The sequence below is a fragment of the Scylla paramamosain genome, chromosome 36 (assembly GCF_035594125.1).
Source record: "Scylla paramamosain isolate STU-SP2022 chromosome 36, ASM3559412v1, whole genome shotgun sequence".
Taxonomy (NCBI): Eukaryota; Metazoa; Arthropoda; class Malacostraca; order Decapoda; family Portunidae; genus Scylla; species Scylla paramamosain.
In genome coordinates this window covers 14,722,225-14,745,767 of record NC_087186.1, presented here as the reverse complement: position 1 = coordinate 14,745,767, position 23,543 = coordinate 14,722,225, and the positions used below count along the sequence as shown (strand labels likewise).

At 40.3% G+C, this 23,543-nt stretch overlaps 1 protein-coding gene and 1 long non-coding RNA gene across 6 annotated transcripts in view; one reads left to right on the top strand and one right to left on the bottom strand.

Annotated features, from left to right (window-relative positions):
* LOC135091071 (uncharacterized) overlaps nt 1-17,639 on the top strand; it is a 53,837-nt gene extending 36,198 nt beyond the window's left edge. The window contains exons 1-16 of one of the 3 annotated variants that reach the window (XM_063988430.1): nt 3,613-3,771; nt 9,337-9,473; nt 10,646-10,826; nt 11,200-11,328; nt 11,960-12,141; nt 12,373-12,501; nt 12,714-12,869; nt 13,246-13,376; nt 13,556-13,661; nt 13,835-13,962; nt 14,070-14,262; nt 14,392-14,562; nt 15,019-15,160; nt 15,277-15,498; nt 16,146-16,276; nt 17,009-17,639. In XM_063988430.1, coding sequence (XP_063844500.1) covers nt 9,339-9,473; nt 10,646-10,826; nt 11,200-11,328; nt 11,960-12,141; nt 12,373-12,501; nt 12,714-12,869; nt 13,246-13,376; nt 13,556-13,661; nt 13,835-13,962; nt 14,070-14,262; nt 14,392-14,562; nt 15,019-15,160; nt 15,277-15,498; nt 16,146-16,276; nt 17,009-17,182 — 2,310 coding nt within the window. In that variant the 5' untranslated portion in view covers nt 3,613-3,771; nt 9,337-9,338 and the 3' untranslated portion in view covers nt 17,183-17,639. Of the gene's footprint in view, nt 1-3,612; nt 3,772-9,015; nt 9,050-9,336; nt 9,474-10,645; nt 10,827-11,199; nt 11,329-11,959; nt 12,142-12,372; nt 12,502-12,713; nt 12,870-13,245; nt 13,377-13,555; nt 13,662-13,834; nt 13,963-14,069; nt 14,263-14,391; nt 14,563-15,018; nt 15,161-15,276; nt 15,499-16,145; nt 16,277-17,008 lie in introns of those variants that run through there. The other 2 variants (XM_063988428.1, XM_063988429.1) reach the window with 2 other exon arrangements.
* Nucleotides 15,173-19,651, bottom strand: LOC135091074 (uncharacterized). 3 transcript variants are annotated; one of them, XR_010262258.1, is made up of 6 exons: nt 19,561-19,651; nt 19,063-19,158; nt 17,659-17,825; nt 17,002-17,192; nt 16,113-16,256; nt 15,173-15,414 (listed from the first exon to the last, which is right to left on the bottom strand). It is a non-coding gene; the product is annotated as an uncharacterized LOC135091074 (long non-coding RNA). The 3 variants fall into 3 exon arrangements; XR_010262257.1 differs by having other exon boundaries at nt 17,727-17,825; nt 19,561-19,625; XR_010262259.1 differs by having other exon boundaries at nt 17,727-17,825; nt 19,582-19,610.
* Between the last annotated feature and the right edge of the window lie 3,892 nt (nt 19,652-23,543).

Here is a 23,543-nt window from a genome sequence, read left to right as displayed (position 1 = left end):
TTAAGGTGCCACTACTACTACTACTACTACTACTACTACTACTAACAAGCAAACTAACCTCGAGCCTGTTGAGAAAGGAAATGTGATGTTGAGGAAGCAAATGAAACGATAGCTGAAAAGTTTATCTGGTTAAGAAAGTAAATGGATACATCTTCATTTCTTTCTTCAGACAGCAGCAGACCTTTAGATCCTAATTGGATTGTTTGGTTTAAATAAACTACGCCACATCAGCTACAGTATTAAAAATAAAACAATCACAGTGCGAGGAAAGAGATAAATCTAGTTATATTTGGATCTGCAGTTATCAGGGTGTTCGTTGTATTAACGCCAGTACTGTTGAGATTAGAAATTGTATGTTATAGAAAGGTTTTTTTTTTTTTTTATCATAAGTGTAGAGATAAAGGCAGATAGAATAGCACCAACAAATATTTATACTGAATTCATTTCCGTTAAATTTTATCTTTCTGTCCTCACTTTTTTTTTTTTTCATGAGATAGATTGTTAAAAAACAATATAGTCTGGTTTTCCATGAATGTTTTCCACATGGGTAATGCAGAATCCGTGTTGTAGTATCACTACAATCACAGAGACAGTTGAAAATACTAATAACTTTCACCAGATTATAAAAGAAATCCAGATAGACAGTGATTTGTGAGTTTGTCCCAGAGCGTGGCGTGGGAGATGACTCATCACCACGCAGCTGGGAGGGAAGACGCAGAAGGAAGTGAGGGAAAACACTGGAGGTCGTGTCTTGCTGTGGTTAGTTGCTGGGGCCGAGTGTGACAATATGGGCAGTACAAGAGACAGACCAGGGTGCGCTTGTGGGATGGCAGGGACCACCATCTGTTACGTTTCACGTGATCAGGACCCATGCTTGCTTACTGCGTAGATTCACTCGCGTGGGAGGCGAGCGAAGGCAGGATACAGTTAGAGGACAATTTGCTTGGTCTACGTGTCATGGCAGAGGCTGTTGAGTGGGGATTAGAGTACGCTTATGGTTGGGGGAGAGACAGCTTCATTAGATTTAAGTGTTGCAACAATAGCGCCTCTTGTTGTGTACGTGCGTGTGCGTGAGGGTGTGTGGAGACCTTTCACATGCCACGCACTTCATCTCGCTCAAGGAGGACTGATCAGTGATAACTTCAGCGTCGTAGGCAGAGAGCGTTTCAGTAGTCTCTCCTTGGTGCCACATTCCCTGCGCGTGCCTGGTGGGACTCCAGCACTACCCAGGAGGTCTCCCTCCCCCGGCACCTTAAACCGCCAAGGCTAGGAAGCAGTACTCAGAATATGCGAATGTAGATCATTCTTTCGTTTTTATAGAATGCACACGAGAAGTAAATAGCTTATCTAGCTGTAGTTTGAGATTTTCTTGGTAGATTATAGTTTTGTATATTAATGCTTACAAGTATTGCAAGACATGTTACTCAGCCAGTCATTCTATCAGTGCCAGAAGTCTAAACAGGGTGGTCGAGATAGGGTTTCACTGGGCAGCTGCCAAACAGGGAGGCAGATCATTGTCTCGTGGCCACAATGGGATCGTTTGCTCGCTAAGACTCTTCAGCCTCAGACCAGCCCAACCTCTGTTCCTCTCGACATGGGGACGTTGGGGTATCACAACTAAAAAACGAAGAAAAATACCCACCGAGATGGCAATCCTTAAGGAAATGTCAAAAAGGATCATCCAAAATTGGAGATGCGTGTCTTGAAACTTGGCACTGAAGACGTTCTGCAGCACTGTCCTTCAGATTGACAGTACTGTAAGACGCGGCCGATTTTTGTTTTTCTATACAATATTTTAAACAAGGCTATCGCTGTTGATAATGACTTAAGTGCCTACCCGATTTCTCTCTGCTTGTTCAGCCATCCCATACTTGAAAATTACTGAACGATGTAAACACTCCACCACACTTGCATTTTAGGTTCACTTCCCCTTGATATTTTACTATTAGATTTTGTAAATTCTTAAAATATACAAACACCAATCACCCATATGAATTTCAGAGGTTTTTATTTTATTTTACTTTATTTATTTGTTTGTTTGTTATTTTTACAAAGTATATCAGGAGGACAATGTTTTTTTTTTTTTTTATAGATATATATACTCCTTTACTTCTTTTCCCAAGGGCCGAGTGAAGACAGTAATTTTTCCCAGCGTTCCCTCCCCTCACGTGTACCCAGACTCACCTGCCGCTACTTGGACATACCTCACATGTTCCCATCTTCCACCTGGCCTTCACCTTCAACCATCTCCGTCCCTCCTCCTTGGATGTATTATCCGTCACTACCTCCCTTTCGTAGTCCAATCTCTGTTATCTTGAATTATTTTTTATCTAGTTTCTTTGTTTTATTTTTCCTGTATTCTTTTACTGTTTTGTTTCCTTCGTAATCCAGTTTATTTTGTTGTATCTTTTTAAATTTTTCCTATTTATCTTATCATTCACTAACTTTCCTTCGTAATCGTTTTTTTTTTTTCTTTATTCTATTTTGTCATTCGCAATCCACCTTTTGTATTATCTTTTTTTTAACTTTATTCTCTCCTTCACTAGTTTTCCTTCGCATTCCAGTCTTTGTATTATTTTTTTCACTTTATTTTATCCTATACTTATTTTCCTTCGCAATCCAATCTTTGTACTTTTCTTTTTTTTTTCAATTTATTCAATCATTCTTAATCCAGTCTCTTTGCATTATCATATTCAATTTTACTTTATCCTTCACTGGAATCTCCCTCCGCAAACCAGTCTTCATATTATCGTTCTCAATTTATTTTTTTCGCCACGTCCGTCTCGTATATCCATTAATTACCCATCAACATTAGATGAAACGGATGCTGGGGCAGATACTGAGGCGCAGAAGAAAAGTCATCATCATTACTCCAGCCACGAGACAAGATTCCCTCATTATCTCTCGTTACTATTGTCTCCTGCCGTGATTACCTGTGGGAGAGAGAGAGAGAGAGAGAGAGAGAGAAGGGGGGAGGGGGGGCAGTGAGAAAGTACATCTGACAACCGCCTCCCACCTCTCTCTCTCTCTCTCTCTCTCTCTCTTGATGGGAAATGGGAGACGAGTATAAACAAATAGGGAATGGGGATGTGTGGGGACTTAGGAATGGGGAACGTGTAGGGGACTATGAGAAATGGAAACGTCTGGATGGGGACAACATGGAGGCGAGGAATTTTTGGCTTAGAATGAGGCTGCACGTAACAAACTCGCAGCACAGATCTAAAGCTTGTATATCATAGTGAGTGTTGGCTATGTCGGGTAGGAAGAATCAGTGTTGCCAACGAGTACTTTCGATAGGGTTCCATTGAGGATGGTCTTGTATTCAGTGCCTTTCCCTCCTCCTCACTCCCCCTCTTCTTAGTCAGTATAAGGGGTCACAGTTTGGAAATTAGATGTTTTTTTTTTTTCTTCTTAACACATCAGTGAAAAATAGAGCTGATTAACTGACTAAATCAAGAAAGTATGGTGCGCCTTGGAAACGTACTGGCTGGTTGAAACTACAAACTGAACCTGTATAATTGGTCCGTTTCTTCCCGCTGTAAACATATGGCATGATATCTCAACGCATTGGGTTTCTCTTCTCTCATATATATAAGTTTTACCTCACGTCATGCCTACACAGCCTCTCCCAACACTCTTATCACTCGCCGAAGCTCCCACCCCTCCCATTCACCCTTAGTTGTGAAACGTCCCTAGCTTGACTCACAGCACGCAGCCACCCTCGGCAGGATAGTCTTCCGCTGCCTTGAGATTTTGAACTTCTACCGGAAAGTAAGTAGGATAAGTTTTGGTTCGCATCGCTCCTCGCTGATCTTCACTACAGTGCTCCTGTCGTGTGTGGTGTTGGGTCCGAATGGGTGTGTGGTGGTTGTCTTGAGCGATTTCTCTATGGTAGCGATGGTGATGTTAATGTGTTAAGATTTTTTGTTTCATGTCCAGTCGTTGTGTTTGTTGCAAGGTAATTTTGCGTTTTAGTTGTTCAAGTTGTAGTTTTGTCTGGGCGGAATAGTTTTTTTTATTTATTTATTTATTTTTTTTACGTTGTTTTTGTTTGGCGGGTTATTTGTTGTTGTTGTTGTCGTTGTTGTTGTTGTTGTTGTTGTTGTTGTTGTTGTTGTTTAATATTATTTAGCTACGTTTTCTTTGATTGTTTCTGTCTTTCTTTCTTTTTTATCTAGTAATCTCGTGCAAAAATGTTTCTATAATCATATTACCGATGCCCTTTCCTTTACTGAAAAGATTAGGTTAAGTTAGCTTTGGCTAGGTTACTATAGATTCAATTTAACTAGTCAACCTTCCTTCATGTATCATAACAAGACCCAGGCTTGTGAATTTGCTTCCTACCTTCCTTTATTTCATCGTTCACGCTCAGACAGTTGCAGATAGACTGATAGTTTATTGACCAGAGCAAACGGTACAATGATAATCAGTTCATATATCATAGATTACAAATGTTAGTGTCACAGTCCATCATACATATGCCTGCAGTCCATGTTCTCTTCTTACTCAGAAATACACAAACACTGGTGGTCTTTAATATCGCTCACAAATCGACAATAATGAATGATTTGTCAGGTCACTTTGGTTCGAAGGCGTCTGGTAATAATTTTTCCTAATTCTTACCAAGTCGTGAAATGATGAGCCTCTGTGAAAAGTTGCGCAGCGTTTTATGATGCAGTCACCTTCACAGGACCTGCACGTGTCCTACCTGGTGCTGTCTGGGACGTACACGAGCACCTGAGCCACGGCAGAATAATAATGGCCCGTATACAAAAACGCTTTGTTCTCACCACGACTATTTTCAAAGGCCGAGTTCTCAAGAATGTTTCTCCCGTTATAGTACTGTAGAAATATTGTTAATCTGTCACTAAAACCATAAAAAAATTAATAAATAATAAAAGATTCGTGTAACTTCATGTAGAGCCTTTTGAAAGTATTGGACATGCGGCGTGCAATACAATTTAGTACGTAGACCAACTCCCTGCGAGCCACACAGGACTGGCTAGCAACAAACCTATTTCTTACCCACCACGCGAGTTGCCCCTAGCATCCAAAAGTACCTTCTTATCATACCAAGCCCCTACACGTGTCTGGCCCTGTTTCTCCTTACTGACACGTGACTGAGCCCTCCCACTGCCACAACAATACGACCTTAGCATAGCAATTACGAAACCCCAAGCGAAGGTGGGTGGACTGTAGGTATAACTAGGTCTGAAAGGGAAGGTGGGAAGATGGTATGTAGGTTAGGGAGATCTGAGAGAGGAGGTGGATAGATGGAGTACATGTTAGGAGGTCTTAGAGGTGAAGGGAGATGGGTAAATAGACTGTTGGTATGTGGGAAGGTTTGATAGTGATGATTTTAAAAGAAGGTTTGGGAGAACAGCTGTCAGAGGATGGCTAGAGGACAGTTGTTGGAATACGTAAAGGAGGTAATACTCGTAATAGATAAGTAAATAAAACAGATAAAGAAATTAATAAAATAAAGTGAAATAAATGGTAATTCCTACTACTACTAATAGTGAAAAGAATAAAAAAATAACTTGTCCCATCCTGTAACTCTCAGATCTTCCTTACGTCCCGCTGCACCACGCCCTGCTTCACCGATTATGGTTCCCCCTAGTAACCTGCGCCTCACTCCTCTCTGGGTAGGCGCTCGTCCTTTCCGCGTCCTCATAACTGTGGCGATGTTTGGCCTGATCATCCTTAAACCTATCATTGGATTTTCCCACCCAAATATAGCACTGATAAGACACTACCAGGACGAGGCTTCTATTTTGAAACGATGTGACTTCTCATAAGGATGATTTCGAAAGGACCCATTACCTGTTAGTCACTTTCCTAGTGTGTTTTTAATCAAGGTAGTGCAGAATTCTCACAAGGACCATTTTCAGAGACTATTAGTTACGTTTCTACAAGTGTTTTTTTTTATTATTATTATTATGGATAATAATTTTCTTAAGGCCTGTTTTCAAAGACTACATATTATCAATCGCGTTTCTACGGTTTCCCTTTATTATTATTATTATTATTATTATTATTATTATTATTATTATTATTATTACAGATGGTGCAGAATCTTTATCAAATTCTCAGTACAATCATTAAAATATCGTTGAAAATTACAGTAACGTTCCCGAGAGCCTGTTGAAAAAAAGTAGAATAAGACATGGAAGGGTTTGGAAATGCAGCTCACATTCTTCCGTCAGTGTCCTCAAAAGCTTGATAAGATATATGAAGTTCGTGGGATTCCTTGACCTAGGTTATCGGGGCCTTGCTTGTTTGTTTGTTTTATTTCGTTTCTCTCTCTCTCTCTCTCTCTCTCTCTCTCTCTCTCTCTCTCTCTCTCTCTCTCTCTCTCTCTCTCTCTCTCTCTCTCTCTCTCTCTCACGGCGCCTCCTTGTCTTCGTGATCATAGACTCAAGTAGCAGCCTCTTATAATTCCGCATTTGTATACTTAAACATTTTGTCAACTTATTTTGACATCGCTTATTACTTTAAGAGTGTCATTATTATTATTATTATTATTATTATTATTATTATTATTATTATTATTATTATTATTATCATTATTATTACTATTATTTCAGATTCGTATGAAATTTGGTGTATATATGTATATCTTAATCATGAAGTGCCCAAGTTTCATAAAGAAGCAATCATTAATTTGGAAGTCCTACACTCTTCAAGTGTAGCACTGTGTACTACACTTGAAGGGTACAATGAATTCATGAGGGTGTTAAGATGAGGAGAGCATTCATTGAAGGCCTGCATATGTCTTGCGAGCAGTACAAGCATGTGACCTTGGTGGCGCCATTAGTTACATAATTAATAATACAGTGCTTGTTGGAATCTAATGACGCATGTCTGTGTACCCTTGCAAGGTACTCTGACGCTGTTACGTTTGTTTTTGTTGTTGTTGTTGTTGTTGTTGTTGTTGTTGTTGTTGTTGTTGTTGTTGTCGTGGGGGTGGTGGTGGTATTATTATTATTATTATTATTATTATTATTATTATTATTATTATTATTATTATTTTTATTGTTGTTGTTGTTGTTGTTGTTATAGTGGTGGTGGTGGTATTATTATTATTATTATTATTATTATTATTATTATTATTATTATTATTATTATTATTGTTATTATTGTTGTTGTTGTTGTTATGGTGGTGGTGGTGGTATTATTATTACTATTTTAGTTATTATTGTTGTTGTTGTTGCTTATCTTTGGTAGTAGCAGAAGTAGTGGTGGTGGTGGTGGTGGTGATGGCAGCGGCGGCGGCGGCATTAATAATAAACAAGACATTCAGGTCGCGGTAACGTTTCAATGTTTATGTTCATTTTGGCTCATTTTGTGATTGGGGATTCATATGTTTCTTTCGTTTCATGTGATTTATTTGGGTTATTGGGTAACTGGTTCGGGACTTTAGGTTGGTCTTCCCTGGGTTTAGCTAGATAAGGAATTGATCTACCACGGGACTGGAGAGATCAGTCGACTACGCTCACAATCCGAGGTATGCTCAACTCCTGTACACCTTTTCACGGGTATTTCTAGTGAGGCTCTGTGTTTTATCACATTCTGCTGTTCTATGGCTACTCCTCTTAGAATCCCTGAATTGCCAGAAGTCTAGCATACATCCAAGAATACAACAGTTCTCATAGTGCCAGATTAACGCGATTTCTAGAGTATTAACAGGAGAAACACTCCTAAGAACTTGGTAATCATCTCTGTGGTTTTTGTAAATAGTCGTGATGAGAGAGCTAAGCGTTTCTCAATACATACCTAGCTAGGATCTTAGAAAAATTAAAAAACGCATAAGAACACACACACACACACACACACACACTTGCTAAAAGTGAAAGTGCAAGCTATTCTAAATAGAAAATGCTTTATGCACACATGCATTTTGAGACCTTGACTAGCCGTGATACGAAATTTAAGTGTGGCTTGTTGACAGATACAATGGCCCGCCGGTTACCCATGGCGGGACGTGTTGATGTGAATGTCCGATGGTGAAATTGAGAATTATTCATTCATTATTTCTACAAGTTTTGGGACATTACAGTACCCCGTGACGAGACGAATGGTGTTAAGGCAGATGATTTATCGATAAATATTACACAATGTATAGCTATAAACAGACAAATAAAATAATGGAGCAGGCGGGGAGGAAAATAATGGAGCAGGCGGGGAGGGAGAAAGAAACGGTCAGCATTAAATCAGCTGATTGTTAGTCAGTCACACGGTTTCCCGCTAAGACAGTGATAAGGAATACGTCTAGACTGTATTGCATCATTTTATGGAAAAAAAAAATGCTGCCAATGCAACACATACAGTAATGTGGAGTGTGTGGACACGTTTCTGTGGCATGAGTTGCGGCGCCACAACATAAATTAATCAGTCAGTTCTCTGCCATTATTCCCGCCCAGCCCGGTCGTTGTATCTGTCGCTCGGCAGTACTTGAATTTCAAACCACGGCTAAACAAGGACTCAAAATGCTTGTGTGCATAGAACATAGAATAATCTGTACTTTCACTTCTAGCAATATTCGCAGAAACTCGTGTTATTACATCTGTAGAATTTATCACCGTGTCCCTTGAAGACAGTCATCATGAGGGCAAACACGCTATTCACTCGGGAAAACATTACTTTTTTTAATCTAAGTGTCATAGTAGGCTTGTTCTGTGCGTCATTATACCGTCGCTGTTATATTTCTTTTAAGAGAACGAGTTAGGTCTTTCGCATCTCCCATGTTTGATTGTTAGATTGGGAACAATAGTAATTATAATGCACATGAAGCGTCTCTGGTGGTTTGTCATCCCGTATTAGCTTCTTTATGGCTCATTAATGGACGTGATATTTTTGCGTCTCATTATCTGGGTTTCGAAGCTCCTTGAGTTGATAATACTTAATCAAGCGTTTTTGGAATATTTAACATTTTCTTGAAACTTTGTGCTTGTAGTAGTAGTAGTAGTAGTAGTAGTAGTAGTGGTGGTGGTGGTGGTGGTGGTAGAAGCAGTGTATGTATGCTGAATCATGCTTGGAAACAGCAGGGGTGAATACAACGATCATTAAGTCTTGGGTTCGAGTTGAATTTGATATTAAGGCCACGAGTCGAAGTTACATCTAGAATATACATGTACTTATTATGATTTGTCTCGCTTCTGGATACTGTCTCGCATCTACATACATGTGTGTGTGTGTGTGTGTGTGTGTGTTGATAGGAAATATTGTTCCCCACCCACCGAAGTGTAACATAGTATTGTATGGTACCACGTTTTGCTTGTCAGTGTTTCGAATGTGCCGATATTTCGAAATAATCTATCTGGTATTGTTGCGCAGAGATGAAGAAGTGGGGCAAGGGAGAGTACTGGGGCGTGTCCTCTGACTACGACCCGGAGTGGCTGCTGACGGAGAAGCAGAAGAAGCTACGGGATGACCTGATAGAGTTGTGCAGAGTGAAGATCAGACCCAATGCGGTGAGTACTCATTCAGACCATTAGGCTATTTATTACTAAGAGAATCTTTTGTACTTTTAACCTGCAGTACCCGTAGTTAATCACTAAGAAGTCGCCGGAAATGCGTATGTTACTTTGACTAGTTGATATTTGCTACGTATTTTAAGTGATTTGATATGTCTGAGTGTGAATGTGTGTGGTGCCTTGTCTGGGCCACCCCGTATGAGGCAGGAAGAAAGACGTGTTCAAAAGTGCAAGATTTGTAACTCGATCTCAATAATGAACAAATATTTTATTTATTTATTTTTTTTTTTTATGTATTCATATATCACGGACTGCATTATTTGCCAAAAGTACCTCATTACGAAGACACTACGTGCTGAGTGCATGAATGAGACTCTTATAATCTAATCGAATATCACTTGTTCGGAGACTATACCCTGCAAAGAACGATCATTCAGTAACGTTAAGTTAGGTTAGGATTGCCCTTCACTGAGTGTGGGGTAGAGTGACAAGGAACAGGGAGGAGGTGGAGGGAGAGAGCTGAGAAACAGGAACATTGTAGCTCTTCAGAAAATAGCGAGACTAAATAACATTGTCTTTGTGGGGAGGAGGAAGAGAAGGACTGGGTCGTGGTTCTTTATGATGCAGTGTTGGCTTGGAGGTTTTATTGCCGTCCGCTATATTAGGACACTTCCGTCACCAAGTCTAGTCGGGCTGTTTGGAATGCAGGATTGGATAGCAGCTGATCTGACTTCTACTATGCTAATAGTATCTCTAAGTTTTTAGTTAGTTTGTTAGGGTATAAGTTTTTAGTTAGTTTGTTAGGGTACCAACAGATACATGCATGGATAGATAGATCAATAGGTAGATGGATAGTTACTGACTTAAAAAATGCAACGCTTTATAATAAAAACTTTTATATAAAAGTCATTTGTGAAAAAATAATCCTTAACACATAAAGCAATGCAATAACCTACTAAATGCTTTAACAAAATGTTTACTATAAAAAAAAAAATGTGTGTATATACAGTAGTCTCGAGTCATGGCCAGGGACAGAGCTAACACATGTACTAGTATAAATAAATCGGTAATCTAATCAAAGTTAACATACGTATAGTTAGGCTATAACAATATCCATCCCTTGGATGGAAACGCTAATGTTATTTCAGTACTATCCGTCCTTCCTTCAGGTTTACTGTGACAAGGAGTACGTGTTTCCCCGCGAGTCCCTCAATGCCATGGCTGAGCTGGGGCTGCTGGGCCTCCTTGTGCCTAAGGAGCTGGGTGGACTCGGGGAGAACCACAAATTTGCTGCCGTCATTGTGGAGACCATAGCGCGTTACGGCTGCCCATCCACAGCCATGGTCTACGGTGAGAGAGTGATGGGGCGGGTACTAGTAGCAGGTGGTGTATAGCTGTGGTCAGAAGTGTAGTAATGTGCTGCACGCATTCTGTCTTGTACGTTTTCCTTCGATCTTAAGTCCTCTGATCTGTCAACCTCCTTGCGAGACCTGACAATGGAAGTTGATGTTTTGAGCTGATCCAAACAACACTCACTTTGTAGTTTTTCACTGGTCTTCTCCTTTCCTGAGTAGTCGTGCTATATTACTTAATCTATCACCACAACTATACAGTACTTAAAAAAAAAAAAAAAGTGAACTTAGATGGTTATATTTTTTTACTGATCCAGATTCAGACAACACTTGTATATTGTTGTTTTTCAATGGTCTTCCTTCCCGAGCAGTCATGCATCTTGGAGCCTGTTCTGTGCTGCTCTTCAGGCACCACAACAACCCAAAGATAAAGGACCTGCTGTCCCGCGTCAACAAGGAGAGGCTGGTGGGGACGGAGGCGTACTCTGATCCCGCCACAGGTGTGTACGTACAGATGTCTTGTGCTTCACCTGTCAGTCTTGGGTAACACAACAGGTTTAGCATTTTCACTTCAGTATTTCCTGATTCAGAATGCTTAATCCCCCCCTATCCCCCCATCTTCAGTAAATCGCATGCCTTCATCATTTAGCCTGACACTTCTTACTTTGATCCAGTGATTTTTGACAACCTCGTCTTACGAGCTTGTTTATAGCAGGTGTGGCCTTTCTTGGACGTCCAGAAACCGGGACACGAGGTGAATTGTGACTGGATGGATGACACATGGTGTCATGAGTAGCTAGAAAATTTCCAACATCCTTCAAACAGCTAGAAAGATGCGTGACCTTGAAATCAGTAAGCTATAGCCTGATGCCTAAGAGACCTGCCAGTGTGTGGTAATAACCAACCGCAAGTTATGGTAGGATGATGGTTGCTTTTATTACTGACCCTTATCAACGGGACTAGCCGGCGTCTGGTCTTGCGGGCTGTTTGTGCGTTCACACACCGAAACACCGTTCGTGAGCCGATTCAAAAAAGTTTGAAAAATCTGTTCATGAACCAATTTGTTCGTGAAACAGGAACGTTCATGAATCGAGGTTCCACTGTATTCATAGTCACTTGGTGTTTCGACAGGTGGGCACTTCTGGTTTCCTATGTCCTCCAAGGTGAAGACTGTGGACAAGGACAAAGTGAAGCTCCTCAAGTATGGTTCGTGGGCCACCAGCGCCGGCCACGCGGACTGGTACGCCGTGCAGACCTTGAGCCCAGACTTTGCTGGGAACTACTCTGACCTCTCCTGCTTCCTGATCTTCAAAGCAAGTCACTCACTCACTCATGTTTTTTGCTGCTATCATGTATTCTGTTTTGATATTCATTAATAGTTTGGGATTATGTACTACAGAATTTTCTGGTAATTCTTCATGAAACATTTTGTAGGTCTCTCTCTCTCTCTCTCTCTCTCTCTCTCTCTCTCTCTCTCTCTCTCTCTCTCTCTCTCTCTCTCTCTCTCTCTACGTACCAATTTAGTAATCTTTGGTCACTTCCAGGATGAGATTCGAGCGAACACTGACGACTGGAGTGCCCTCGGGATGCACGGCAACATGTCCGGCCCACTAGTAATAGAGGGAATATTCAACCTTGACCGCATGATTGGCCCTCCAGGGGACGGCCAGTGCGTGAGTACCTCTGGTGCTGTCATTAGTGGAACATAATGGACAAATGATGACAAATTTGTTTTATAGGACAGCAGTGTAATACTCAAATCCATAAAGGCATAAAAAATAGAGGGTGAGCAATATAATTTGAAACATTCTCTTCTTTCGAACCATTCTCTTCTCTTTAGTGTAATGACTATATAGTAACATGTTAACCATTCTCTCCTCCCTAGAGTAATGACGAGTGTGTGGACCCATTCTTCCTGCTGCTCACCTCTGCTGCCTGGGTCGGCATCTCGCTGGCCTGCATCGATGTGGCAAAGAAGCACGTCACCCGCAAGGCTCATGCTGACATGGGCATGAGGGTGTGTGATTACCCAACCATCCAGGTGAGACCATCCTGCCTCCTCACAGAGCCAATCGTAAGACAGGTGGTGCTGAATTACCTTCTTAAGGGTCAAGAATGGACAGTGGTTGGGCAATTAAGGGTGTAAACTGTGATAATGGAAAAAAGGCACAGTAGAAAAAAATGGTTTCATCCAACATGAGCAAGGAAATTCTTGCCATGGAGCAGATGTTAAAATAAGATAGATACCTGCATTAAATATAGTAGTATGGATTTCTTGACTCCTTGTGATTGATGAGTGATTAATGATGACTTGAAGTATGAGGGAAAGAGTTGTTGTGTTGCTAGAGGACTGGAAGAAAACTACTGCTCTGAAATCTGGGAACAGTCACTTGTGCTATCTTGAGTTTATTCCTCAGGACTACTTTGGTGAGGCAATGTGTGACACTAACAGTTCACGAGGACTGGTGTACATGGTTGCTGACGCGCTGGACAGAGTCACCAACAACAGCGACTGGTCTCTGCACGAAGACTTGACGTTCACTGCAAGGTTGGTGTGAAATTGAGACTGAGATGGATAGATTTTCATAATTTACTTTGTTTGTAAAGCTACACTCCCTTCATTTAAGCTGTTTTCTTGCTTCAGACAATGTTTAATGTTAACAAAAGCCTGTTTACACTTTTAATCCTTAAATATGAATGGAAATTAACTTAACATGGTTTTTACAGAAAAAACTACTTGCATTGGCTGTGGCAGGTTAAGTTTTCTTCAGCAAAGGTGGTCACCAATGTAGCTGACAAGATGTTACATACTTGTGGTGGAACAGGATACAAGGTGAGGCCTGCACCCGAGTTTATATATGTATATGGAAAAATTACCACACACACTACAAATGATGAAAAGGTCTCCTTGGTTCTAGTTCAAAAGTTAATACATTTTCCCATTTCCACCCAGTCATTTAAACAAGGCCTTTCATTTATATATATTTTTCCTTCTCTCTCCTGCAGACAGACCTAGGTATTGAGCGACTCCTGAGAGATGGCAAGGCTGGCTGGGTCATGGGTCCCTCCAATGAGGTGCTGCGCCAGTTTGTTGGCAAGACCGTGCTGGAAAATATGGATGTTATTGACTACTGGTGAGCTGCCCTTTATTTTTTCCTTGATTCTCTCCCACCACCACCTCCAGGAACTCTAATTAAATGGGACATTTATGACTGCATTCTTAATCTAACTTTCATTTCAGGGAGCAGAGGCCCAACCACAGAACTCTGCATCATGAGATCAAAAAGATGAGCCTTGCAGACAAGAAGCAGCTGGCCAAGGAGCTAATGGAGGAACTGGAGCAGGAGGAAGCAGGAACAGAACTGAAGCATCCCTTCCAGGATACTGACTTTGAGAACCCATTCAACACATGTCCACCAGCTGTTAATGACAAGGTAGGCCATGTGTAGGTGCTCTTGAAGTTTTCCTGATATCTTTGTCAGTTAGAGAGTAGGTTACCATCCTTCATTTATCTCAACACTGCATGACATGGAAGAATTTACTAATGCCATTTTCATCTCCAGGTAATCAAGACAGCTGATGGGAAGAGCCACAGTCCCGCCCTGACGCCAGACACTTGGCGGCCCCTCACCCTTAAGTCCACCGTGAGTGTGAGTGACAAGATGGCCTCCTTTGTATTTGCACTGCCCAACGACACTGACCACACAGGATGCCTGCCGGGACAGTATGTTGCTGTGAGTATGTCCTGTTGTTACCTGCCTATCACTCTGATAGGTGTGTCCAGTATTTTTCTTCTCAATATTATTATTCATTAATCTGTTATTCCTACTTCAGATATTTTAAATAAATGTTGAGTAAAAAAATGTAAGATCATCTAATATTCATAAGTCTTGCATATAGGCAAGAGATGAACATATTTCGAAATAACTTGTACATTACAATTGTACTGTTCTCTCTCCATCATACACACCCACTCTCCCTTGGATTCCTTTTGCATATAATGATCCCTTCCTGTCCTATAATACCATTTGTTTTTTTTACCATTCTGCCTATTTGAAGAAGCTTTTCTTCTCCATCACATCCTCTTGCACTATTGGGCTTACTAACATGGTCTCTCACATTCTTGGATTCTTCCCAAGTAAAATCTAACAAGCTCCCCTAAATACGAGGTAAGAGTGGTGATGTTGCAGGCAAAGTCAGTCATCAACGGCAAGGAACACATGCGATACTTCTCCCCAGTGTCTCCTCCTGATGAGTTTGGCGTCATTGAGCTGGTGCTGAGGTTTGAGAATCAAGGAATAATGTCCCAGCACTTCAAGGCACTCAAGCCAGGTGAGATTATAATTTTTTTTCAGTGTGGTATATTTTTAATGGATATTTGTGGAAAGTTGGGGGTAAAGAGAAGACGACTTTGTATCACCCCTGTTACAAAAAACACTTGCTTCCAGGTGACAAGGTGGAATTCCAGGGCCCTTGTGGAGGATTTGAGTACTTGCCAAACCAGCTGCAGGAACTGACACTGCTGGCCTCAGGGGGTGGCATCACGCCTGGCATGCAGCTCATCCGCTCCATCCTCAAGGACCCAACTGACAAGACCAAGATCACGTTGCTCTATTATTCTGAGAATTACAGTGAGATCCTTTACAGAGAAGAGCTGGATAAATACAGAAGTGAGAATTTGTTTTCTGGTCTTTAGTCTAAAAATACTATGGGTCTCTAAAGGAATAATAATGTAACTTCATTTGATTGTTATTATTCTTCAAAAATTGTGCCCCACACTGAGCCCCTTAGTCCTTCTACATCCAAGATTGTTATTATTCCCCACACTGAGCCCCTTAGTCCTTCTACATCCAAGATTGTTATTATTCTTCAAAAATTGTGCCCCACACTGAGCCCCTTAGTCCTTCTACATCCAAGATTGTTATTATTCTTCAAAAATTGTGCCCCACACTTAGCCCCCTTAGTCCTTCTACATCCAAAGCCCTGTTCCAGAATGGCCTCTCAAGATGTGCTCTAGTGTTCTGCATGGTGTCCTCTCTTGTGGCATTTTTCAGTCTAGGGAATAACCAGAAATCAGAAGGAAATGTGTCTAGAAGGAAACATGTCTAGAGAGTAGGGAGCTTGCTAATAATATCAGAGGAATTTTATGCTTGGCCAAGAGATCCTGAATCAGGGATGAAGAATGATGAGCTTGCACCAGTGGGAGTCAGATGTCATGCATGACACTGCCCTGACATACCTAACATACATAATCTCTTGTTAATGTAAAAACAAAAAAACTAACCAGTTAGTCTCCCACATAATGTCTTCATCACAGACAAAGACAGCAGGCTGCAGGTGGTGTACACGCTGGGGGAGGTGCCCGAGGAGTGGGAAGGTGAGGAGGGATTCATTGACACCCAGATGATCAACAATTATGTCACAAAACCTAATGGGATCAACCACAAGGTAATAATTATTACTATAAAGCAGTTAATAACACACAGGCAGTTTTTTTTCTCAATCTGGTATCTCATTTCTAAGAAATAACTCCCCAACCTCTTCAACTCCGTCTCTACAGTTGCTCATCTATCATACATAGTCCATTCACTATTCACTAGAGAACCTGAAGTGCAGAAACCCTAGTTATTAAAGCTGGACAATGAAAATTGCCATATTGACATTCTCATTGGAGCATTTATGAACTTCTGTCAGAAAGAGTAAGTCACAAAATGTGGCAATGGATGCATCACTGAGTTGATACCATCAACTACAATATTGGTAGGCAGCCCTGCCATAGCAAGTACACTGCCCCTTCCTCTGAGTTGATTTAAAACTAAAAATGAAGTGTATATATAAACTTAAAACCTTGACAATACCACTGAACTCTGAAGAAGCAGTATGTACAGGGTGGCTGTGGCACCAGTGTTCCTTAAATATAACGTATTTGAGAAAACAGTCAGAAATAAAATTTTTCTTCAATTCGACAGCCTTGAATATTGTGATTATTATATTATTGCCTCTGACACACACTAAAGTCTACTTTAATCATTTATACAAGAGGCATGATATATATATTCCTTGAAGAGGGTAGCAGAATCATGATGTCTCCATCCCTGAGCCTGAATTTACCTTGTATACACTTTTTTTTCACCTGGTTAAAACAAAAAATTGAAAACATTTTTTTTCCTTGCCTCACAGATTGTGATGTGTGGCGGCCCAGCAATGGTCCTCTCAGCCCTGTACTCCTTCCGCTCCCTCGGCTACCCCTCGGAGTGCATGTTCGTGTATGGCCAGTTTGGCACCGAACAGGTGAAGACTGTGTATGGGAAGACTGTGAAACTCTCCTCCCATCGCTGCGACAACGTTGTGTAGTGTTGCACACCTGAGGAAGATGTGGTGAAGTGAAAGATTCCACTGTGGCCTGCTTGTTGTGGATGCAGCATATCACTGCACATTGTGGCTGCCGAACTGTTCATTTGGAGTACAACTCGTGTCTATCTATGCTACAAATTTACATCTACATTTAGCACAGTTCACCTTGTTTCTTCACTGCTTCAGATCCATCCCTCCTCTCCATTTTATTTAGCCCTATATGTTAATGTATTTTTTACATTAAGTTTCAGGTAGCTCAGAATAGAATATATTTGTTTTGTGCTACAGTTTACCTTTAAGTTTTAAAAGTATTACTTAATCAAAGTATGAATGTTGTGCAATTATATGGGCAGCTGCACATGAAACATGAAAGCTTTGAATGTTGTGCAATTATATGAGTAGTACCACTTGAATGAAACAAAACTTTAAAACCAAAAATAAAATTTTATATAAAACATGAACTTGGTATCTCTTACCCAACATTTATTATTTTTACTGATTAAGACAAACGTGTTTATCATACTTATGAAGAAAGATCTCACACCTGTGCCCTTGTCCATTCCAGCAGTGACTGGGTACTGGATTTCACCCGAAGGAAGGTGGCGGTGGTGGCCGGTCTGCTGACATCTGCCTCATTCGGAAGCTGAAAAGATGCATACACAAAGACAGACGTCTAACTTGAAAGCTCTTTTAGTTATGGGTTATGGCAAATTCACTACCTAATTAGTGTAAATTCAGTTTACCGGTCACACACGATAACTCGCATGGCTAGTCTCGTGTCTCTATTTTTATAATAATAATATAAAATATAATAAAAATAAATAAAAGCCCCCCCGCCCCAAGATAAGAAAAAAAAAAACGTCACAAATGAATTATGAACAAGAGAAACCTACAATAATTTATGTTTAAAACTTTATCCGGGATATTAATAATACAGATGATACAAATCCTATGACTACCGCGTCGCGTCTACAAAGCTACTGGAGGTTTACTTCCGCGAGTGCTGAAGCAGACGTATCACGATTGTTCCAATGTTCCAGTTCCAGTGTTGCGTAGTAGTCCTTACGAATTCCTGAAGGTTTTATGGTCCCAGTGCAGAACTTTAAGAAACGGGGCTTTACTTTCCATGGCCAAGGAGAGGTAAAAGATGGGTAATTTACAAGTTAAAATACTTCGATTCTATCAAAAGTTACCAGCAATATACCACAGAGTAGGAGCGAGGCGCAACACCCTCACACGGACACAGTATTGCTGAAGCCACACCTATGGAGGCACATCCCCCGCCATGGGCAGCTGGCAGACCTCAAGTGTGGCAGCGCCCCAACCCTCACTGGAGGCTGGGCATCACATGTGGCTGTTTAATGGCAGGCCCACTCACAGCTAGTCTTCACTCCCCGTCTTTCCCTCCTTCCCTCTTCCCCCCCCACCATCCCCATCTGAATGTGGTGTAAAAAGGGTGGACGTCAAACTGCTTTCTCCTCAATAATGCAGTAATTCGGTATAAGCTGTTCTTTTGTGAAGGTTTCGACTAAATAAATGAAATGAAGTAAGTATATTCGTGTTAATAAATGCTATCACACCAGAAAAAAAATATTTAGAGTAACATGTGCAAGCGTTCGTTACTAGTTGGTGTTAAGTACTGCCAAGAGGAAAAAAAAAAAAAAAAAGGACGCGGCGGTAGCACAAGCACCCGGGAATGAGGTTACGAAGACAGCGCCACCTTTTACACTGACGCACTATTTCCGCAAACGAGTGGAAACTAAATATAGGCACCAATACATAATATGAACAACCAATAACTAATTACATCAAAAGATTTTCATAAACTACATGTTGTAATTAACTTTCAAACGAGGAGTGAACGACCTGTAATGCTTCACCTGCGTGGTTGAACGTCAACACCGGTGCTTCCCGAGGACAACACTGCAATCGCCGCCACGCCTCTCCGGCCACACCACGACGTGATGAGCAAATTTCTGAAAACCGTAACTGAGTAGCACACTCTCGCGACACTGAGTTGCCTCCCTCACCACTCCCGCCATCCCCCTTCTTTGCATTCCATATCAGTATTTCCCATCTCTTCTGGATATAGTAAAGAAATCCTCCACGATTTAACACAAATCTTCTCAAAAGTGTACTATTTCTTTATTAACGGCAACGATAAACAACTTCACTCGATAATTACGTTCTTAACCTGCCGCCATATTCACCTACCCACAAATCCCATGCTGACCATCCAGAAATACAATTTCACCTTATTCGTCCACCAAAGGAAAGACATGCCACTAAAGAGAATCCTTGCGAAATCCTGAACTTGATAAACAACTATACATTACAGTAACTAACTAGTATACACAAAAATTCACGTTTTTCCTTACCACGTCCCGGCTCACACCTACCCCACAAACTGCCTTGATCGCCACTGCCAGCCTGCGATTCGTGACTTGTAAAGTGATGAGAAGACGGAGTTTGACTCGAATATTTGAACCAGTGAACGCAGCGGGAATTTTTAAATCGCAGCAAATTATTCGATTATTTTTAACAGATTATAATGAAAGTTGTTTTCTTTTAACCCCCTTCAAAGAAAACAACTTTTATAATGTATGTTCCAGTCATAGTTTAACAAAGAAGCACCAGTGAGAAACTAGTCGTTTCTGTGGTCTTTAAAAAATAATCCTTATGAAAGATAATTATCAATAGCAATGTTACCACAGCACATTTCCACCTTGGTTACATTATGATGCGCTGACCTCCCGAACCGTATTCAGAAAACACAACTAGCATTTCAAAGGTCACAAAGATAATTACCCGAATTCTCAAGAGTGTTTCTCCTGTTGGCAGCGTTGACAAGCTTTAACTATATGTGGCGTATGTATGATATATATATATATAGAGAGAGAGAGAGAGAGAGAGAGAGAGAGAGAGAGAGAGAGAGAGAGAGAGAGAGAGAGAGAGAGACGAGGAAAAGAACGGGTAAGAGAACGATGTGAAACTGTAGTCGAGGACAGCAAGACATTGAGAAGGACGATGAGGACATGGCAAGAGGAAGAGGAGGACAAGAAAGATGAGAGTAAAAAAGGAGGAAAAGGAGGGACAGTGAGGTTAAGCAAAATCTAAAGAGAAAACAAGGAAAGTAGGAAAAAAAACAGTAAAACATGAACGAAACTTTTAAGGAATAAGCAAGGAAGAAAACAAAAGAGGTAGACAAAACCAAATCTAGGAAAGCAAGTCGGGAAGATAATATAATATAAGATAATAAGGTGGAATATTGTGCCTTTTGTTGCATAGAAGCGGAGTAGGTGCGGGCTGCCCACTTGGTCATATTATGTGTGTGTATGTGTGTGTGTGTGTGTGTGTGTGGGTACAAGGGTCTTTTATTCTACCCTGTGTGTATGTCTGCGTCTGTGTATGTATGACCTAATTCCCAGTAACATACATAGACAAGCCAGATATACTAGCAAATAAGACTACGTGTTATGATGCGTGTAAGGCAGAATGAGAGAGAAAGCCTGTATTCAGAAACCGTTCTCTCACCACAGCTAATTTCCAAGGCCATATATATGATTATCCGGCTTCTCAAGAATGTTTCTCCTGTTAATAACGTAGAAATCTCGTTAATCTGTCACTACAACTATAAAAACATCCTTAAAAACCTATGTAGCTTCACTAACAGAACGGAACGGAACAGAGTAAAATGTTTTTCCTGTTAATAATGTAGAAATCTCGTTAATCTGTCACTACAATTATAAAAACGTTCTTAAAAACCTATGTAGCTTCACGAACAGAACGGAACGGAATGGAGTAGAGGTGTAGCGCAGAAGTGTTCCAGAAGAGTAAAGTTACCCTAAGATAGTAGCCTCCCTTAATTACCCTTAATAAGTTCTAGTGGAAGTTAGTAAAGTTTTCTAAGGATTTTTCGTTATTCTAGTCATAGTCCAACAGGCGCTAGTCAGTGTGTGTGTGTGTGTGTGTGTGTGTGAGGGAAAGAGGAATGGCTTTTTTTTTTTTTTTTTTTTGTATGGGAACAAGGGGGGTAAGTGGAGAAACACATCAAGACGAGGTGGTTAATGATGGAGGAAAGGTTGGGAATCCCTGCTCTAGTGGAAGTTACTGGAGTTTTCAAGGGTGTTTTTGTTATTCTGTAGGGTGATAGTCCAACATTTCTTTTTTATCTATATATTGTCATAATTCGTTTGTGGATTTTTTTTTTTTTTTTTCAAGGGCCTTTCCGTGATTCCAATCGTAGGAATTAACAAGGATTCTGAAAAAAAAGATGAAAAAGAAGAAGAGGAAGAAGAAGAAGAAGAAGAAGAAGAAGAAGAAGAAGAAGAAGAAGGAGATGATGATGATGATGATGATAATGATGATGAACAATAACGAAAATAACAATGAACTAAGCAACCAAACCAAACAAACAAACACAAAGAACCTTCAAGGGGCCTCTGCTTGTCCGTTGGCGGCGTCGACAAAGGAAAAGGAGGAGGAGGAGGAGGAGGAGCGCGGCGCCAGCAGTGGGGGAGATGTTACATCAACAAACCCACAAATCCTCATAAGCCTCTGAGGGGAGCGAGAAGGGGCGAGAGGAGACAGAAGGAGGGTGATGGATAAACAAACACAGGGGCAGCCTTGACAAACACCCCAGTACCCAAGAGAGAGAGAGAGGAAGGCCGAGAGGGTAAAGATGGGGTACTCAGACACATGGCGACACACTAGGAAAAATAGGGCAAAAACGAATATATTATATGCTGTAAAGGAAGATAATGAAGATTTGGAAAGGGTTGTTTTCTTTTCCTTCTTTCTTTCTTCTTTATTTTATTTTTATTGTGTTCTTTCTTTTATCAAGGACAACAGCCTCGCTACGGGAAGACTGAGGAAGAAACAACGTGTTAGTGAACATAAGCAACTGACTGAAGGGAAGGAAAGGTCAGAACAGGACCCCAGTCTCTCCTCCTCCTCCTCCTCCTCCTTTTCACGGGTTGTAAGGTATATTTTTTCTTGTTATATATTTGTCGCATCAAGGAAAGGGAGGTAGGAAACTTGTTTAAGCATAGAATCATGAAGACAACTTTCGAAACCCTTATCAACTTTCCCTATAGCGTGTTGAACTGAAATAGTAGGAAAAAAGAAGAAATGGAAACTCCAGTAACTTTTGCTATAGCGTGTTAAACTACTAATGAAATTAAGAAAATAAAAACACTTGGAAATCCCAATAATTTTCTTATAGTTTGTTAAATCGCAGAAAAAAATGAAATAAAATAAAAGTAAATAAATACATCTTGAAAACCCTAACAACGAAAAATTAGAATTTTTGAATGAATATAATAATGAAAACACTTTTAAAACACTCAAAGAGAAGATTTAATAACATAAAAATTGATAAATAGATAAATAGTATTAAAAGGAATAGAAGTAGATGCTAAAACATTTTGAGAACGCGCTTCAAGATATTAATAGATTCATTCATAAAAGAATTTAAGACGTAGTAATTCTTAAAGTCTTGCATCATTTAATCTTTCTATCACATGTTCGCATTAATGTTATCCCGGTTGAAATATACTGCGTCTCACTATTACTATTACAAATTACAAGAAGTTTTAACACTTTCCTGTATAAGTTATTGGATTCAAAAGCTTTTATAAAACTAGATAATTTTACGGATGACGATGGTAGGTGAAAATAGGCACGTTTCAGAAAGGAACTGCCACGTGCTTTTTCTTTTATTTTCTTATGCTCCGAAATCTTTCAATGGTGATTTCATTGTTGTTGTGATAGTTTAGCAAGGGTTTCGTATCATGAATGAGAGAAATACTTATAAGAATCTGACAAAGCATTTCTGTAGCCTTTGAAAAGTCTTATTGAGAGAGAGAGAGAGAGAGAGAGAGAGAGAGAGAGAGAGAGAGAGACTAAGTTTTCCTTTTAATAATAACAAAGAAAAATCCCTGTTTTTTTCTCATTTCCTTCAGGCCCTCCCATCAGGCCCTCTATGACGGCCTGATGGGAGCTAGGCACCAGAGTAATTGAGGTATTGATTCAGGACCAGGTAGGAAGGTGAGGTCAGGTAACTAAAGATCTCAGTGTAGTGTGAAAGTGAGAAGCCTTATAGTAAATGATGATGATGATGATGATGATGATGATGATGATTTATGATAAAAATAATAATAATAATAATAATAATAATAATAATAATAATAATAATAATAATAAGAAGAAGAAGAAGAAGAAGAAGAAGAAGAAGAAGAAAAATATTCTCTCTCTCTCTCTCTCTCTCTCTCTCTCTCTCTCTCTCTCTCTCTCTCTCTCTCTCTCTCTCTCTCTCAGAATTCTTTTACGTAACATGGAATGAGAATAAAAAAAATCCTCT